The sequence below is a fragment of the Colobus angolensis genome, unplaced genomic scaffold (assembly GCF_000951035.1).
Source record: "Colobus angolensis palliatus isolate OR3802 unplaced genomic scaffold, Cang.pa_1.0 Scaffold143, whole genome shotgun sequence".
Taxonomy (NCBI): Eukaryota; Metazoa; Chordata; class Mammalia; order Primates; family Cercopithecidae; genus Colobus; species Colobus angolensis.
In genome coordinates, this window is record NW_012114522.1 from 3,056,266 (window position 1) to 3,076,892 (window position 20,627).

General features: G+C 46.3%; 1 protein-coding gene across 1 annotated transcript in view; it reads right to left on the reverse strand.

The window, feature by feature from the left end:
* Positions 1-1,526: 1,526 nt before the first annotated feature.
* Positions 1,527-20,627, reverse strand: part of KIAA0232 (KIAA0232 ortholog) — a 110,031-nt gene continuing 90,930 nt past the window's right edge. Inside the window, exons 7-9 of the mRNA XM_011935403.1 lie at positions 13,444-13,552; positions 8,413-8,510; positions 1,527-4,883 (exon numbers count right to left, since the gene is read on the reverse strand). Coding sequence (XP_011790793.1) covers positions 4,704-4,883; positions 8,413-8,510; positions 13,444-13,552 — 387 coding nt within the window. The 3' untranslated portion in view covers positions 1,527-4,703. The remainder of the gene's footprint in view (positions 4,884-8,412; positions 8,511-13,443; positions 13,553-20,627) is intronic.

Genomic DNA, 20,627 nt, shown 5'->3' on the forward strand with positions numbered 1-20,627 from the left:
CTCGGTGACACAGTGAGACTGTCTCCAAAAAATAGCTATGCACAGATTTCAAAATTGTTTTGCACAAAAATAAACTTGTACTAACTTCTTGTAACGTCTTAACAAGATCTAGTTTGAGGCACTAAGAAAGTTACGACTGTTTGAAAAGAGCAGCTATCAGAGCAACACGAATTCTGCTGCAGATTGAAGCAAGGACATCAAACTTGGGGTGATGCTTGGCTGGAAGAACGGTGAAATCAATGACTTCTTTTTTTTTGGAAACGGAGTCTCGCTCTGTTGCTTAGGCTGGAGCGCAGTGGTGCGATCTCGGCTCACTGCAGCCTCCGTCTCCCAGGTTCAAGCAGTTCTCTTGCCTCAGCCTCCTGAGTAGCTGGGATCACAGGCGCCCGCCACCACGCCCGGCTAATTTTTTTTTTGTATTTTTAATAGAGACGGGATTTCACCATGTCGGCCAGGATGGTCTCGATCTCCTGACCTTGTGATCCGCCCACCTCGGCCTCCCAAAGTGCTGGGAATGCAGGCGTGAGCCACCTCACCCGGCCCGAAATCCTTTTTTTTACAAAAAAGCTTATGGGGACAATGCCCCTGCCCCCAGCCAAAATCAGGTTTGCCAATGGGTAACTTGTTTTAAGAAGGGATGAGGCAATGGTGCAGACGAGACCTCCTCATCAATTTGTGAGGAAAAAATTAATCTCATTCATGCCTGAACCAAAGAGGACAACGATTAACAGCAGAAACAACAGCCAACACCATCGGCATGTCAGACGGTTCAGCTTATACAATCTGACTGAAAAATTCACCTTGAGCAAACTTGCCACTCAATGGCTACCAAAGCATTGCACTCAGATCAGCTGGAGACAGGAGCAGAGCTTTCAAGGGAAATGTTCAACAAGAGGAATGAAGATCCTAAAGCATTTCCTCTGAGAACTATAACAGGAGATGGAACATGGCTTTACCAGCACAATCCTAAAGACAACATGATTGTGATCACAGCACTGGCTACCGACAGGTGCAGGTGGGAGGGGTCTCCTCATAGCAAATGCAGACTGGTCAAAAGCAGAAGCCGGGCAAGTTTTCTGGGATGCTCAAGGCACTGTGTGTGTGTGTGTGTGCTGACTTTCTAGATGCCCAAAGAGTGTTTTGAGATTGAGTGTTTTGAGAAAGTTAACCAACGCTGTGGCAGAACAGTGCCTAGGAGAGCTTCACCAGAGTCCTTTTCCAGCACGACAATGCTCCTGCTCATTCCTCTCAGCAAATGAGAGCCATTTTCCAAGAGTTTCAATGGGAAACCATAAGGCACCCGCTTTACAGTCCTGATTTGGCTCCTTCTGACTTTGTTCCCTAATCTGAGAAGTCTGTAAAGGGCACCCATTTTCCCATTTTTCTTCAGCTCACAATGTAGAGACTACACTGCCATGGTGAAATTTCCAGGACCCTCAGTTCTTTAGGGATAGACTAAATGGTCGGTATTACGGTATTATGTCTTATAGTAGTATCTTGAACTTGATGGAACTTATGTTGAGAAATAAAGTTTGTATTTTTTTATTTTTCTTTTAATTCCATTTTCCATGAACTTTTAAAAGTCCCCTCAAACATGTTTGCGGATGTCCATAGAAACGTTATTCAGTTACTGAATAAACAACCAAAAAAACATTGTTTTATCAATGAGGAACCTGTTAAATCTACATAATACAGCTATACAAATAATTATGTAGTTCTATAATTCCTGACATGAAAAGACATCTGAGTAAAAGCCTATTTCTCATGTTACAGAAGAACACGTAGAGTACAGTCTGTAATGTAAGCTTCTCTCTGTGCGCATTCGTATGTACCCTACCTTCACCACCCCGGAAACGGGCTCGCACGGGCGTCACCAGTCAACGTCTCAGAGGACAGGAGGACATACGAGTTTTCCTTTTCCCTTAGACTTCTTTAAATTTACACACTGATTTCTTTTCCACAATGAGTATCAGTCATATTAACATATAAAGATTTACTTTTTTCCCCAGAAGAAAACAAAAAGATTGAGCTTTGTGTACCATCTACGGACAAAAATGCTATGTGTTTTGCAGACTCTGGCAGCAGTCCCTGCGTGTGCCGGGGGTGAGATGGGGAGGGTCCCTCATTTCTCAGCAGGTCACACCACTTTCTTCTCTAGCAAAGCTGCACAATGTGTTTAGCAGCGTCTGCAAGGAGAGCTAAATGACCTCCATCTAGAACAAATGTAACCTGGGCCCTCGCTCTTCCACGGATGCTCATGAGTGAAAGGAAGCTGGAGTTTTTTTTACAAAAGAAGCTTTGCTATGAGAAATAAAAACAACAAACTGTTTTTTACAATTTTTATTTGGTGTTAACTCCACAAGAAAACAAAAAAAATCAGTTACTCTGGTGAACGTGAAATCAGAACAATACAACCACGGGGAAAGCAATCTCAGCCCAGGAATGGAAACTGGTGCTTCAGTGCTAATGGAAATGCAATGCGCTTCATACCACAGTGCGTTTCAGCGTTTGCCAACTTTTTAAAAATGCTTTTTCTTTGTGATCATCCATTCACAAAACTAAAAAACCACACTTTCATCTCTGTTGCTGAAAGCCTCTGAGCTTCAGCTACTTAACTATGAAAACAAATAAATACATAATTTGTGAATCCCTTTGCTCACTTCGAATCCGTCCCGTTCACCTGTGGAAGGTGCGGCATCTCCTCACGCGCGTCTGAGGAAGTGTGCACCTTCGCCACCTGGAGCCCTTTCCTAATAAACAGCAGCTGTCCAAAATCAACTGTGCTCAAGGTTGTGTCTGAAATCGATTTATTTGGTCTTTGCTACATAAGCAACGATTTCTAGAATAATCGTCACTGTAGTGATATGAGGAATTTACAACTTTCAATCCTTTTTTATCTTTGCTGTTAAATTATATTTCAGTGCAGATGCTTATCAATTTTTAGGAAGCTCCAGAAGAATGAAAAATACATAAAAACGTATCTGAAGTTTGTAAATAAATAACAGCAACATAAAACCTTACACATGCACGCACACACACACACACACACACACACACACACCTTAAAGTGTCAAAAGATGTGTTGTATAAAAATAAACCCTAACATGTGGGAAGATCAACCTGGCGGGCACGCCAGGTCCCTCTCAGTGAGGACACACAGAACCTCAATGACTCCACAGTCTTTGATGGTACTTTCTGTGTTATCAATTCAGAAGAAGGCAACAAAACCCAAATGTTCAAAGCAAATCATAGATTTCACAGCCAGTTCAGCTCCCAGCTAATAAATTATATGTGTGTTTACTGCCTGCCAAAATTAGTGGTGAAGCTGTCTAGACCATATCAGACTTTTCTGCCATTCCTGATGTTCCGGACATGCTACATTGATTTCACAGATTAGGTGTTTTTTTGTTTTTTTTTTTAAACAATGAGTTGGTTAAAAAAGAAAACCAATGTAAAATGTTTAGGTTCTGCACATCCTGCTCCTCCTGGCTTCAGCCTGCGGCACAATGCCGTGCGAGCTGGAGGAGCGGATCGCCACGCACAGACACGACTCACAAGATGCGCCGGCTCCCCGGGCTCACCAAGGAGAACTGGGAGCCAGTCCCACAGAGCGACAGTCAGCACAGCCACCACACAGGGACGTGGAAAACTCGTGACTCTACCCGCCCCAACCCACCACACACAGAACTTGCCCAGAACATTCTCTCAAACACAAAATGAGATCGAAGCTATACTACATCACAGCCAAGGAGCGGCTAGCTGCAGCAGCCAAAGATTTCTCTGGGTGATGAGGTGGCCTTTACTGCATGTTAAATGTTCACAATTTCAAGTTTTGGGGGCTTCAATTCAACACAGGTCACCAGAAAGTAACAATCTGCAACTAAGGTCCTTACCACATATGTGACACTCACCACATAGAACCCTGCATGGGGTTTTGGTGTAAATGTAACTGCAGTATGAGAACAGGTAAGGGGTGGGGTATGCATCCTTACCCCACTGTGTCTTGCATACGACCCCACACCCCAAATCCTTGGCTTCTTCAGTTAGCCAGAAAAGTCACAAACCATAGTATCTTCCATGATACTTTAGGGTAAAAGAAATCCTAAGATAGAAAACACAGTATTTTTGTGAGTCTCGAAAAGCACACCCTTGTGGTTCCTACTTCAAATATACATGAGGTTTTGCTGAATGGAGACCACCGCTGAGTCACCCACGCTTCCCTCTCGCCTTCAGAAAGGCATCGAGCCACCGCAGGGTAAGAACGGATTTCCCAGTTCTTGGAGAACAAAGCCTAAATGCTCCAAAGCTAAAGTCTCTGAAGAGCAGAAGTGGTTGTTGACACTGCAGTGCTAATAAGGTCATAGTGATGTAACTGCAGTTAGAAGGAAAATTAACTGCAGCTAAGATGCAAAAAGCAGTGATACTTCTAAGACAAGCACATGCACACCCATTCTTGATTTGACAACACAATCTAGTCTATTTCAAATAGCCAAGAATTTAACAGCTGGGAAAAAAAAAATCTTTTAACAGGATAGCTGTCCTCAACTCTAAAATAAGCAAGAAGAGAAAGATAATTATTACCGATCTGAATCAGTTAATTGGAGAGGAAATCTAAGTTGGTGGTTTAGATTAACAGGTCTCACTGAAGAGTAATTTTCCATCACATATCATTTTTAAACAATAATTTGTACTATTTTGCAGGTTTAGAGATGAGTTCGAGAAAAGAGCTCCTCTTCGCTAGGGCCCACCCACTCGCCTCCGCCTTCCGAGCCTGTCTCTTCCGAGGTGGAGCTGGCGCTGGAGCACATCTTTCCGCAGAAGCCATCTGACTTCGCTCCAGAATTTCTCTCTCCTGTACATCTTGCTTCATAAACAGAAGACACCTAAGATTAAAACAATTTTCAACAGATCAAAAAGACTTTTTTTTTTCCAAAAGGGTGAGATACTGTATTGATACACAGAGAAGAAATAAGAAATCATCGACGCTTTCCTGTGGAGTTAGAAAAACGCAGAGTTTCACTGTTTCAGAGCAAACCCCCTCTCTCCTCTGACCCATGGAGGATCCAAAACCCTAACTGCACATGTCCAGTCACTTGGACAAAATGTCAGCCACGTCGGGGAGGATAAAGAACACTTTCATTGTCAGAAGTCTTTGAGTACCTGCTCCGTACCAGAGCTTTACTGGGCACAGGGACTCCAGCAGTGCAAGGGACATGCCAGGCCCGCCGGGGAGATGAACGAGCAAACCAACACGCGCCAGCTGCAGTGACACAGTTCAGATGGTGAGCGCGGCACCGCAGACGGGTGTGGTTGGGAAGGGATTCTGCAGTGACATGGTACAGATGTCGAGGGGGGCACTGCGGACGGGTGTGGTTGGGAAGGGAGTTCTTTTGAGAAGAGGCCTGCTCAGCTGAGAAGCCAGCCATGCAGAGGTGCCAACACTCTGTTGTGTGGGACTGTCCCCCTACACCAGACGGTCAGCATCTCTGGACCCCAGGACACTAGACGCAGTGGTAGCCCCTCCCCAGTCACAGTCATTACCGAAGCTCCCCTCACCGTGCCATAGTAACTAGCAGCACTGCCACCTCATCTCCACATGGCAGTACTGTCCCTGGTTGAGAACCCCTGAGGCAGAAGCACAGAAAAGCCACACAGACTAAGGGGAGAGCAGAGGCAGATGAGGTCAAAGGCAGATGGGGGCAAAACATACAGGGCTGTAGAGGCGTGGCGGGGAGTTTGGATCTGTCTGAAATGCAACAGCAAAGCGACATCATGGTTAGCAGTATGGGTCCTAGAGGCAGACTGCTGAGGTTCAGAGTTCCGGTCCACATTGAATCTGTGGCTCTCTGACCTTGGATACACGGCGCTTGATGTTTTTGTGCTTCAGTTTCCTATTTTGCAGCACAGGCACGACAACAGTACCCACCTCACAGGGCTGTTGTGAGGACTAAACAAGCTACTGCTCGTGAGGTCAATCTGTCTACTGTGTGGAGAGAAGGCTGGAAAGTGTGACGGAAGCAGGAAGGACAATGAAAATACCATGGCAGCTGTTCAGGAGCAGGGACAGTGGCTTGAACAAAGTGGTAATGATGGAGAGGAGGAGAAGTGGGAGGATGTGAAGTGGCTGAGAGGTGGAACGGTCAGGACTGGCAGGTGGACTGTGTGTGGAAGATGAGAGAGAGGACTGGGGAACACGTCTTGGTTTGGGGTTTGAGGCTGGGAGGATGATGTGAACTAGTCACTGAGGAGAGAGCTGGTGGGGGCCTCAAACGTCTGCCTTGATGTGTGGAGCCGGACAGGTCAGTGGGCAGCAGGACGTGGACAGTGATGCTACAGGTGCTTGGGCAGTTAGTTCTCACAGGACCTGAATGGACACTGACTGGTGGTGAATACTGAGTGTCCACTGGATCACGCGCCTGTGATTAAAGTTAATGGGAAACTACAACAGCCCCCTCCAGACAGGATACAAATGGCCCAGACTCTTCAGGAATGAAGGTTTAGGTCACTCCACCAGGAAAAAACCACGACCTGCTGAGGTGCTTGCTGAAGGTAAAGGGAATACAGAACGGGTAGCAGAAGAAGGTAGGTATCAATACCAGCTACGACCATGTGACCAGCTGCAGAAACCAGGACTGTAATTGTCTTCAGTATTTCCTCCTTCTTTTGTTAAAAACATGTTTGTGCATGTATACACTTGTACTAAGAAAATCTCATTTTGTTTTGTCCTTCATAATGGGACACGATTTATGTATGTATGTGCATGTATGTGTGTGTGTGCACGTGTGTATGTATGTATGAATGATGGAGTTTTGCTCTATCACCCAGGCTGGAGTGCAGTGGCTTGATCTCAGCTCACTGCAATCTCCACCTCCCGGGTTCAAGCAATTCTCCTGCTTCAGCCTCCCAAGTAGCTGGGATTACAGGTGTGCACCACCATGCCCAGCTAATTTTTGTATTTTTAGTAGAGATGGGGTTTTGCCATGTTGGCCAGGCTGGTCTTGAACTCCTGACCTCGGGTGATCCGCCCACCTTAACCTCCCAAAGTGTTGGGATTATAAGTGTCAGCCACTGTGCCCGGCTGACATAAGATTTATTGACTTCATATCAGCATTTAAGTATTGCTAACTCTATGTAATAGTATTTGGGTTTGGGATTGGTGCTTTTCTGGTTTGTATGAAGGATAGCTGTATTATGTTAGGTATAATTATGACCTTATTATTGTCTTTATTTGAAGATTATGTATAATTTCAGGAGATGGGCTCAAATTGACAAGGGGTGGACGTGTGACGGTGAATACTGAGTCTCAACTTGATTGGATTGAAGGATGCAAAGTATTGATCCTGGCTGTGTCTGTGAGGGTGTTGCCAAAGGAGATTCACATTTGAGTCAGTGGACTGGGAAAGGCAGACCCACCCTCAATCTGGGTGGGCATCATCTAATCAGCTGCCAGCACAGCTAGAATATAAAGCAGGTAGAAAAACGTGAAAAGACTAGACTGGCCTAGCCTCCCAGCCTACATCTTCCTCCTGTGCTGGATGCTTCCTGCCCTCGAACATTGGACTCCAAGTTCTTCAGCTCTGGGACTCAGACTGGCTCTCTTTGCTCCTCAGCTTGCAGATGACCTATTGTGGGGCCTTGTGATTGTGCGAGTTAATACTTAATAAACTCCCCTTTATATATATACCTATTCCATTAGTTCTGTCCCTCTGGAGAACCCTAATACACTGACAATTCATAGTAAAGAAAACGAATTTTCCTTAGGTTCATTTGCCTGCCTGCCTGCTTAACTGGGGAAGGTCTAAGACTACACTAAACCAAGCACAGGCCCTGCACCCGGCTTCACGGTGCCCAGGGGCTTGTGGAAGAGGCAGACATGCAGAAATTGAATGCAGGAAAATGCTCTGGCTGCAACAAGAAGAGCTGTGCACAGAGTGCAGCAAGGACACGGAAGGGGCAGGATGGTTCTGCAGAAGCCAGGACAGCGGCAAGCAGCACACTGGCAAGGCTGCCTCGGGCTGCACGCTTTTCAAAGACGACAAGGCTGGGTCTCCCACTTACTAGGTAAACAAAAAAAAAAAGAAAAAAGAAAGATGAAAAGAGTGCCCACCCAAGGAGCAACAGGGCCAGCTCTGCATTTGTCATACAATGCCCTCTGGCAGTAGTGTGGAGCCAAGACTGGGGAGAGAGCTGGGGATTCTTCAGGAAGCGCTGGCAGTCAACAGTCAAGGGGGTTGGCAGGGATAAAGCAGACTCATAACAAAGGCCAGAGAAGAGGAAGTCTGCACCCGCAGACCTGGCTGGTTCCTGGGAGGTGGGGTCCACTCACATGACTCCCAGGTGTTTGACTAGAGGGAGAAGTGGAGGTGGTGGCTGTTTGTAAGTTAATGAGGAGGAGGAGGACAGTCCACTTACCCTATTAAAATCTAACAGGCGCTCTTCATTACTGGGTGTCTCTTTAGCATCTGGACATTCTTCTAAACCACTCTCTCCCTTGGCATTTGTGTAACATTCTTAATCATTTTGAATGGAGAAGGGAAAAGAGGGAAAGGGGGAAATTCCATTAAGACACAGTTATGAAACATACATTCTTGTCTCACTTTTCACTAAAAAGTTAGATCAGTTAGGTCTCCCAATCCTTCGGAGATTTTAAGTCATCACTGAAAGCACAGCCAGGCAGGTGTGTAAGAGAAAAAAACGCTACACTGACAAAAATTCTTGGTTTAGTGAGTTAAAAAAAAAAAAAAAAATAGGCCAGCATAACCATATACTCCTGTTATTCTACCAGGAGACATTCATTGGACAAGCTTCTATTCACACCTATAATGTGATCGGCCCTGGGAACACAGGACAGAGAGACCCACAGGGCCCATGCTCTCCACAACAAATGGGAGGAGGAGACAGATGGTGCGTCATAGCACGTTCAGAGAACAGAAGAACGGAGGCAGCTCAGACAGGAGGGAACGCGATGGAGAAACAACACAGGGTCGCGTCCTTGTGTGTTCTTCCTCAGCTCAACAACATACTGAACCACGTATCTCATCTATGACCACAGAAAAGAAATGGCGCCAGCGATTCCATCAGGCAAATGGCCCACAAAACGGGAAAGAAACTGGGATGAGAAGAAATCAAATAAATCCAATGAGCCCAGTGGTTCTCAACCCTGGCTGCATATTCTCATCATCTGGGGGCTTTAGAGAGGCTTAGACTCCTGCCAGAGATTCCAAATGAACTGTCCCGGGCAGGGACTGGGCACTTTCTGAAAGGCAGAACTGCTCCCAAGCAATTCTAATGCACTGAGAACTGCTGGTCTTCATCCAGAACAGCCTCTTACTCCCCTTACCTCCATGAGAAACACAGCTGGGGCAGAGGCACAGTGCAGAGGAAAAGGAGGAACTTGGCCAGGGTTTTGGACTCTGGCTTTGACATTCATGGTGCAAAAGTCCTTTAACACCCTTGAGCATCTACATCCTCAAAAGCAGATCACACCCCCCATCCCCTGCCATAGAGTTACCACAAGGCAGTTCGATGAGATGGCATGCCTACCCCTTGCACAACACCCCAAAGCACAAGGCTGGAGCAAGTGACTGCTGCGCCCTTCTACTTGGCACAGGGTAGCGAGGCTCTGCCAAGGGTAAGACCACCTGGACCCTGCTGGGCTGCTGCCTGCAGCTGCACTGGCCACATGGAAGACTCTCCACAAGCTTCTGTTCACTCTGATGGCTCCAAGAATTCTAAGTTACTAGTTAAAGTTCATGAGAATACCCTAGGCTCTGGGATTAGACAGACTTCGGTCAATTCCAGGTCTCGCTATTTACTTGTGATGTAACTTTGTGCAAATTATTTAACCTCTTTGAGCCCTAGTATCCTCATCTCTAAGATGAGAACATCACCATTTTCCCTCCTACATTTCTGTGCAAATTCAAAGAGGTGAAGCCTCAAGCACAGTACCTGGCACACACGTTGCACCTATGACCACTGCTGATCAAAGCCACAGGCTTGGAGGCATGGTCACCCTAGGGCAGCTGGGGAGGATGCCCTGTGTCCTCTGCTGAGGCTGGCTTCATCTCTCCTAAGGAGGCATCTTTGCCTTGGCTGACCTCTCACCCCATGGCCCACTCCATTTGGCCACCACTTATACTGGCTGAGGGGCATGGAGTGGGGAGGACATGGTTTCCTTGATGAGGATATGCTCAGAGGCAGGCAGGCCCATTTCCACACGCCACTCCTTCATTTTCTCTTCCTGCTTTAGGCATTCTGTACATACAAGAGGGTTTTACTGTGCCACAGGGTACTTGGAAAAGGTGACGCTGAACTGCTGTTGATAGTTTTCATGGTGCTCAAGTTGACCGCCACCCTGTTTCAGGCTATGAGGACATGCCAGGCACTGTTCTAGGCACTCAACGAAGGCATTCCTCTAGCCTCCTTTTATACATACAGACTACAGAGGCACAGAAAGGTTCAGTCAGCACCCAAAGCCTAACAGCTGGGCAAAGAGACTCTGGACTCCAATACAGTTCTCAATCCTGAGCCCTTCACCGACTGTCTATACTGCTTCCCTGCAGGACTCTCTGTCTTTAATGCTAAAATCATCCAGACACTTATATTACTTGAGTCTTGAAAGCGTTGAAAATCCAGGGGTGTGAGCTGTGGAGACTGCTGTTTGGGACAGCACTGCTGGTGCACACAGTCTATAAGGCCCTCTGTGGTCTGGCTCCCAGCTGCCTGGCTGGCCTCATCCCCACCACACTCCCATGCCATCCCCTCTTTGCCAGTCATGTTGGGGCATACCCAATGCATTCCTGCCCCTGCACAAGCCACTGCTGCCTGGCACCTCTCCCTGCAGGCAGCCCCAGCTGTCACATGGTCTGTGCCCTATTTCCTTAAGTCCCTGTTGAGAAGGTACCTGAGCAGGAGGAGGACAGGGACACGATCTGTCTGCCTATGCATCCCCAGAGTCTAGAGCAGTGCCTAACCCAAGTGCTGAATGGATGCACACATGAATACACAGCAAGGCCAGCAGGTGGCAGACTGCAAAAAGCTTGGGCTTTCTCATATGGGTACCTCAACAAGCTGCCTCTTTTCTGAGCCTCTTGTCCGCCTTACTGTAAAGGGGACAATGCTACTCTTCCTTTCCAGAAATGCTGTGAGCTCCCAGGTCAGCCCCTGGCTCAGAGCAGCACCTGCTTGTGACGAACCATATGCAACGTTAGAAGCATCAGGAGTCCCCACCACTTCTGCTGAGTGGGTAAGTGACTACCTGTTTTCTTGGCTATCCTTCTGAGACTACATACCCCAACCCACATAAGCTAAAGAAGGATGCTTCATGATGCTACAGGGCAAATATGCAGGGACTTAACTCACACTGCGAGCTAAAGGTCATTCAAAAGAAATAATTACCAGCATTTATGACGAAGAGTCTCTCTCTATACCACTTCACTGTAAAAACAAAAGTATTACGTACAAACACCAGTATCTACTAAGAGATGTACAGATAACCAGGAACCCAGAGCTAAGAGGTGGAACTGGATTCTTTACTAACTAATGACAGAAAGCTGGACTAAGGGTGCCAAGGTTGCCCTTTATAAAGAAACATGAACTCTGTGTTTGAAAATCATCCTATGCCACTGCAAGGAATTGGTTCTTCACCACAAAGTGGCGTCCTCCTCTCCCTGCTAGCTCTTCCTCAGAAGCCCTCTGTGGCCCAGCTCTGGCCACCCACATCCCACCTGCATTCCATGAACTGTGTCTAAGTCTTACACTTGCCCAGTTTACCAGACTGGACACACATGAAGGGAAGGCCTGTGCTCCTACTGCCCTGGCATCTACCTTGGTACCAAGCGCAGGGAGCTGCTGTACAGGGCAAAACTTCTGGACCACAAGAATCACAACCTAGATTCTAGTCCACGCTTAATAGTTCACTGTGATTTCGGGCAAATTACAGTACTAAACTTGAGACTCAGCTTCCTCATCTGAAAACCAGCGGGGGGCATCTCCTAAGGTTCTTGTGGGAATTATATAAAAGCTTGAGAGCACCTTGCACGTAATCAAGGCTGTCCAGATATGAGCCAATGGTAGGGTGGCAGCAGCAATGGGCCTTTAATAAATGCTGTTCAATCAACAAAGACGTTAACAGTGAAGACTCAGCTCTACACTTTCCTTATGACCCAGCTGAACCTCTGGGAAGGAGGAAGGCAGGGTCTTGGGAAGCTGTCTGTGGCTACAGACCAGAGAATAGCACACACTCCACTCCTAAAGAGTCAACCTGGCCAATCTGGCCTTCCATCCCATCAGCTACAGCTCATGCTGCCGAAGAATGCCAGGAAGGCTTTCTGAGGACAGCACAGGCGTGTGCAGGGCGTCGTAGCTAGTGAGAGAAGTCACTTGGCTCCACACTAACTACAAATTACCTGAGGGCATGTGACAAACATGAACCCATAAATTTAAATGCAAGAGATTTGCATAACCCCTTCAGGGCTCTGACAGGAGGCTGTTGTTGAATAAATGTGGAAGCCAATAGAAGCCCAGGAGACCACCATCTGGACAAGCTGAACTTCCTGAGCTAATCAATTCTGGTTGCATCCTTAGTTCCTACTTCTCCCAAAATTTCAAGTCAGGGTTTCTTAATAACTTCCGGGAGTCTACCTGGAAGGCCTCACAGACTGCTCATCCAAAAATACCCTAAACTAAATCTTCCTCACCGTATCAGCGCCCACTCCTGTCTCCCTCTTTACCTACACTCCCATAACTACTCCTCACAGAAAGTCATCAACAAGCTCCTCCTCTACAAAACCTCTCGGTCCTGTTTCCTTTTCTCTGTCCCCGCGATTATTACCTCAGTCCAGCCCTTAGCTTATGGCTCCCAAACTACTGCAAGAGCCTAAAACCCTGGCCGATACCCTTCAGTTTTTCAATTCCATTTCCACTCTGTTACTAGAATTGTTCTCAACAACATTGGACCCTGACAACCTCCAATTTAAATTCTGTGAAGGGCGTTCCCTTCCTGCATGTTAGATGCTACCTAACCTAGCCAAGCCCTCAAACCTTCTGACAGCCTCCTGCCGTGTCTATCTCTCCCGCCTCAGCTAAGCCATAGGGCCCTGTGCTTTCCCCTGGCTGTGACCCTCCTGCCTCTGTGCAGGCAACTCTCTTCACAGGGACTGCCCGCTATTTCCTCCTCTGTGACTCAATGGTGGCTTATACACATCTCATCCGTGGTCAGTAATGCTTGGATGTATTTCCATGCCTTTCCCCTCCATCAGGTTGTGGCTGTTTCAAAGCAGGGCCCAGTTCTCATTCGTCTGTGTCCCAGTGCATGACACAGTGCCACCCACACAGAAACCTCTTGGTAAATGTTTCTTGGACTGATGTTCATAGAAAAAGAAATTATTGCTCTTAATAAATTACAAATTGGAATGAATAAATGAACTGAAGAGGTCTCCTTACCTTCACACTCTGATGCAGGAAAAAGAGGAGAGTACAAGGCTTTTTCCCACCAAGTCTGTTTTTCTTGACTTCTATTTATTCCTTGTATATCAGTGTTCAATACAGGGAACTGTTTAGATTAAACCAAATATAGAAAAAGCATATAAACTCTCAAGTTAGAGGAAGAATATTCAAGCATTATTTATAGATTATAAACCCAGAACTTTTACATTGGTGAGGTTTTTTGATTTTTCTTTCTTTCTTTTTGAGCTAGGGTCTGGGTCTGTCACCCAGGCTGGAGTGTAGTGGCACGATCTTGGCTCACTGCAACCTCCACCTCCAGGGTTCAAGTGATCCTCCCACCTCAGCCTTGCAAGTAGCTGGGACTACAGGCGGGCATCACCATACCTGGCTCATTTTTTGTGCTTTTTGTAGAAACAGGGTTTCGCCATGTTGGTCAGGCTGGTCTCGAACTCCTGAGCTCAAGCAATCTGCCCAGCCTGGCCTCCCAAAGTGCTGGGATTACAGGCATGAGCCACCATGCCCAGTCAACTGGTGAGTTTTTATACAATCCTGAAAAAGGTGCATTTTAAAAGCCAGCGTGTTCAGAGTGTATAAAGTATTGCTTAAGAAGTACTTAGATGGGAAGTGACTTGAAAATCTTAACCAAAAAAACTCTTACAAGCCAAAAATATAATGTAATAAAAATGCTCCCAGGTAAGGCAAACTTCTAGGTTCCACAAGTGCACAGAGATAACGGGGAAGCCCTGAGCCTTTACTGGCAGGAGGTGCTCTGAAGAGAACAGGGGGAACCCTCTTCTCCCTCATATACTCAGGCAAAAGTAAGTAAAAGAAGAAATGGAATAAAAGAAAATTCTTTTTTTTTTTTTTCGAGACAGAGTCTCACTCTGTCACCCAGGCTGGAGTGCAGTGGTGCGATCTCAGCTCACTGCAAATTTTGCCTCCAGTGTTCAAATGATTCTCGTGCCTTAGCTTCCCGAGTAGCTGGGACTACAGGCATGTACCACCACCCTGGCTAATTTTTGTATTTTTAGTAGAGACAAGGTTTTGCCATGTTGGCCAGGCTGGTCTCGAACTTGTGACCTCAGGTGATCTGCCTGCCTTGGCCTCCCAAAGTGCTGGGATTACAGGCGTGAGCCACCACCCCGGCCCAACGGAAATTCTTAAGAGGCAGAGTTATTGACCTAAATGTCTTAAAATTATCTTGCTTAGGTGTGAACCAGAAGGAAACTAAGGTTAAAACCAAATTACAAATTCAAATTCCATGATTCAAATTTAAATAGGAGACAGACAACCAAATGAGATGAGAATGATTCCTGAGAGCAGGAGAGACTCACATCCTTCACATCTGGAAGTTGCCCAGGCCCAGGAGAGGGACCCAGCCTGAACCCAGGATCCGTCCTTTCCCAGTGGGATTCTCAAGTCCTGGCTGGGCCCCAGCTGCTTGGCCAGTGAGAACTGGATAGCGTGGCCAATGGCAGACAGACAACAGCTATCACTGGTGACCAAGGAGAGTCCTTGTAGTGCGGTCAATAGAAGACTTGTGGCAGCTTCAGTCACCATGTATACCTGGCATGCTAGCAGTCAGGGCAACCCCCCTTCTGTGTGCCTTCCTCACTGTGCCTGAGAGGGTCAGCCTGCCACCAGCTCGCTCGCCCAGAGTGAGGCTTGGCCACTGTATCTTTCTGCCACCTACATCCCCTAATGCTGCGTTCCCAGCAGACATCTGCTCAGTGGAGAGGTCTGTGAACACCGCACCCATCTTCACTGCTTTAAAAGACATTTCATTACGTGTTCAAGTTTAAAATCTAAAGTGTTTTAGAAACAAATTGATCATCAATTTCCTAATAGGATTTTGTTACACTTTTAACTTATTTATGGGTCTAAAACTGTTCAATTCAGTAATGAGTGTCTGTCATGTAACTAAAAGGGGAACACTTCCAACTTTTGTTTTCACTTAACTTTTCGGAAACACTCCTAAGTCAGAAACTGAAGGAGAATTGTACTATCTACCCAGAGAAGTCAAGTTAACCTTTGCTATTTTCTCCTACAGCTTATCCTAACAATAAAAATTGGCATAAACAGATGCTAGGGCCAGGGGAATGGACAGGGCTGGGCTTCCTGCAAACAAGGCGGCCCCACGCAAGGCCTGCAGTTCTTCCAAGGTGGCTAACAGCACCTGGCATGCAATTCCCTACACTCTAAGACCTCTTAGAAAGGTCGAGCCTGTCCTGTGAGATTCCTTGGTGCTGCTCAGGGGGAGCAAGGAAGGTGCCCCAGTCACAACTCTGTCCATCAGCTCCCTAAGGTGCTATTGAAGATAAATGGATTTAGAGGTTAACAGTCTCTTATTTGAGAAAGAAAAGGCTCTTTGCAGGAATGATCAGTTTAAATATACTGCTTATCTTTTCATCCTTTCTTGAGGATTAACATCAAGAAAGGAAGTGAGTTCATGGCAGGGGATGGGACAGGTCAGGGAAAGCAGGCTGGAGGGGCCAGGCACGTGGGGAGCAGGGGCAGCATGAACCAAGAGGAGTTTAGATCCCAGCAGAACCCGACTGTAAGCTTCCTGAGGGGCAGGACCATGTCTTCTTCATCTTTGCATCTCCAAGTACAGGGCCCCCCCGCACAAAGTAGATACTCAGTGTCTGCTGACGTAAAGAAAAGTCTCCCCAGGCCAACAGTCTCTGACTATCTCATACGTCATTTCTTCTCTCTCTTTTGCTGAAACCACTGTGAAGAGCACACCAGTTTCTACCGTAAATTTGGGGGTCTTTTTTCTGCATCCTCCATTTGAATGTCAATTCCTATGGCAGGGACTTATTTGTCCCGTTTTATACTTCAGTAAACATATTCGGCCGGGCGCGGTGGCTCAAGCCTGTAATCCCAGCACTTTGGGAGGCCAAGACGGGCGGATCACGAGGTCAGGAGATCGAGACCATCCTGGCTAACACAGTGAAACCCCGTCTCTACTAAAAAATACGAAAAACTAGCCGGGCGAGGTGGCGGGCGCCTGTAGTCCCAGCTACTCGGGAGGCTGAGGCAGGAGAATGGCGTAAACCCGGGAGGCGGAGCTTGCAGTGAGCTGAGATCCGGCCACTGCACTCCAGCCTGGGCAACAGAGCGAGACTCCGTCTCAAAAAAAAAAAAAAAAAAACAACATATTCAAGGAATAGGAATATGTATCTTGTCATGACATCTCTCCTCTCAGTCATTTGTAACTTCTAGGCTGGATCATGCTATGTTCATCTAATACACCATCTAATGTATTAATTCAACTTCTGGTGTAGCTGGGAATGAAAAGAATGAAGAGACAATGGAGGAAGCCGAAAGCAGATCAGAACGTCGCTGTCATGGACAGGCAGGCACAGCCGCGGCCTCAGTGCTGCCCTCCCTCTCCTGCCAGGCATCCTCTCGGCTCACTCTCTTACCTCTAAGTATTTCCTTAAATTGCACCTTGGCGAGGAAGCCTGTTCTCATACTGCCCATAACACAGCCAACTCCTGCAATCACTCCCAACCCCAATGCCCCTCACCCAGCTCTCCTCCTTTCCAACAGCATTTATACTGTAATACACTATATAAATGTATTTGGGGAGCTGACATGTTTATTGTCAGCTCCCCAAGGTGGGATGTGACCACCAGCACCGAGAGCTTTGTTACTTATTCCCAGCACCAAGAACAGTACCTGGCTGAGCAGGTACATAAGAAATAGTTGATGAATGAATGAAACAGTGAAAAGAAGACATAAACTTAATCCAAAAAGCCTAACCAGAAATGTTTTTAGCAACAGAAGTGAAATTCAGAAATTCTTTAGAAGGTGGAAGCTGGGTGAAGGAAACAAAGGCTCCAAGCTTTACACTCTCCCAAAATACTCCTAGTTTGGGTAATGAGAAAGGTGCCTGGTTTTAGTTTGACTCTGGGAATCTTGCCCCTTTGCCACAATCAGCTCTCATTTGGGTCACACCAGGAGAAGCAAGACTTCCATGTACCTTGTTCTCTGGGAAGGAAGAAATGAAACATCAATGAAGAGATGCTGAGTGCAACAGAGACAAATGAAATGCAGAACCGCTGGTGTGAGCCTTCCTCAGTTCACAGAGGTGCAGGGCGGCGGAAGATGCTCACACTGGGATCTGGGGCAGCTGTCTCACCTGTCAGAGCCTATGTGTCTTCAGAAGTGGGGAAAATCACCTACCGCACAAGGTCTACATGGGCATCCAGTAGGACAGTGGTGACAGAAGCCTCAACATAGATGGGCTGGGTGGCACATCACCAGGAAGACCCCGACCCCCACTCCTTCTTTACTCATCAGAGCCTTTCTGTCCCTCCAGACCTGCTGACCTCCACAGCACAGTGAGCTCCTCTCCTGAGTAGACTGAAATTCCCTGAAGACAGCAACTAAGTCTTTTGCTTATTTTCTGTGCCTCAAGGTGCTTGGTACTAAGTTGGCAACCAAGGAAACAACAAGAATTTTCACCACCAATGTATGTACAGATACCAAGGCACACTGTGCTTCATCTGTGCTACTCTTAACTGTACGGTCTGTACTCCAGGGACCATGAGATAACTGTTCACAGCTGCCCTGCACACATCAGCAGATTCAAATCTCTTTACCCTTGCTTCTGCTGTTCCTTCTGCCTGGACCGCCCTGCCTCCTTCCTTCTACTCTGGACACTCAGGTATGCTCAAGAAGCCTTCCTCAACCTTCACAGGCTAGGAGGGTTCTCCTGCAGGTTCCCACAGCATTCTGTGCTCCCCTCCGCCATTCTACCTACAGCACCTAAAACTGCATTGGTCAAATGCCCTAAAAGATAAAGAACTGACTAGGCAGATTATGGTATATCCATACAATGGCATAGTATGCAGAAAATAAAAAAAGGAAGGGTGATTACAATAAAGTACTATTTCAGTAAAAAGAAAAAATAGGAAGAAATACATGTGAACATTTATTTGTCTATACGTGCAAAAAATATCCTTGGCGAATACATCAGACCTCACACTAGTGGTTGCTGCTGGGGAGGGAGCCTCTCACTGTGTATGTACATATACACTTGTAACTTCTGAATTTGAACCACATGAATAAATTACTTACTTCAATTAAAAGAAGTAACATGGTACAAGTTGGTCATCTTCACTACCTTGAATTCTGTATGGGCAAGGACAAAGTCTCATTCACCCAGAACACCTACGTTAGCAACAGGCATGTAAACAGCTATTCACTAAATGTTTGCTGAATTGAACTACACTAAACTTTGGAAAATAATCGTATTTTCATGCTCTTAGACACCAGTTCTATTGGAAATCCTACAGTTTCATCATCTAGGTCTGAAATAGATGGGGTTCTACTGATCTTCAAACACGCCTCCCAGACTGCTTTCTGAGAAGACTGGACTGACTCAGGAAAAGGGTCGGAAGCACATCCTCTTAAAAGCACCTTTAAAACTGACCAAACAATGTGACAGAACAGAAAGATACAGGTTCTAGTACCAGGCTGGCCCCAAACTGTCCCTTCAGGTCACTCTCTCAGCCTCTTCCATATCTCAGATGAATCTATGAAGTAAGCTTGAACCCGGCTTCTGAACTGTAACAACGCTGCCGAGAGAGCAGTGCTGGCAACATCTAAACTATCAGACCATCCCAGAATGTCCTCTGGGAATGTTTTTGGCAGCTAAGACCTTTCAAGGAAACCCAGAATTCTGATAACACATAAATACATCAACATACTAGAAAGCGAAGGAATATGGTAGTGGTATGTAGAATCTTGCTTCTTTCCTCTTTTTCTTTCTTCCCAATCTGGAACCAGGTGAAATACAAAGTACATGAAGGAATATTTAAGGATGAAAAATGGGGCAATAAACAAACAGATAAAGGCTAACAACATTACTGGGTTTTTTCTTAGCAGTGTTTCAAAAGGATTAAATTCATCCTCTACGGGTCTCTAGGTAGCTGATTAGAGCAATGACTCTCAAGTCACCTGGGGGCTTCCTAGAATCACAGGCAAGCAGCCCCACACCTGGGCACTCTGATGCGACAAATGAGTAAGGCATGGTCCACAGCCACAAGGAGCTTATAGTCCAGGATATAAATAACTCATGAGAAATGGAAAATGCAATCAAAAAGAGGCATAAAGTGCATGAAAATTAAGAGAGGGGCGAAATTAATTCTGATGCAGAGTGGGGCTGGAGCAGGGGAGAGAGGGAATTAGGAGAAGTGTCAGTGAAGGAGGTGGCAGATGAAGGAAGTCTCACGGTATGGGTAGGATTTGGATGTACAATGGTGGGGAGGGTGTGCAGGACAGTTGGGAGGAAGGGCAACACTCATCTGCTCTCCGGCCACAGGTAGCATGACTTCTAAACACCTCCATCTCTTTTTTTCAATAAGCTGGGCCGGATGTGGCGGCTCACGCCTGTAATCCCAACACTTTGGGAGGCCAAGGCAGGTGGATCACTTGAAGTCAGGAGTTCGAGACCAGCCTGGTCAACCTGGTGAAACCCTGTCTCTACTAAAAATACAAATAATTTGCCAGGCGTGGTGGTGCATGCCTTTAATGCCAGCTACTTAGGAGGCTGAGGCAGGAGAATCACTTGAACCTGGGAGGTGGAGGTTGCAGTGAGCTGAGATCGCACCACTGCACTCAAGCCTGGGCGACAGAGTGACACTGTCCCCAAAACAAAACAAAAACAAAAACAAAATTAAATAAGCTGTTTCTGGAGAAAGGCCAGGCACTCACATATCGGAAACAGTGGAAAAGTGGACAGACTGCTACGCTTTTTTTTTGTGAAACAGGTTATTGTCTTAAGTGTTATTTCTTGTACAATCAGTTTAACTTCAAGCCATTTCTTGGGCATACAGTGGAGGGGTACAATAACTTTCATTAACAAAACTGAATATTATCCTCATTCCATACCTTAACATATAACCCGCACAGCTCCTGGAAAATGTACTTTGTATAAAGCAAGATACCTCTTTATAGGTTCTTTAGAAGCAATTTTGTTGCATTTGGGGTGTGGGTGAATTTCTACATGTATCACAATGTATTTTTGAGAACTCCATAGAAATATAATTTGTTTTATATGGAAAACACAAGTTCTGATAAAATGATCAACTTCTAAGAGTCAGTTAGACAGGCTTGCTACACTTTAATAGCAGCTACTTCCTGATTCATCAGCTTTGAATGTTGGAACA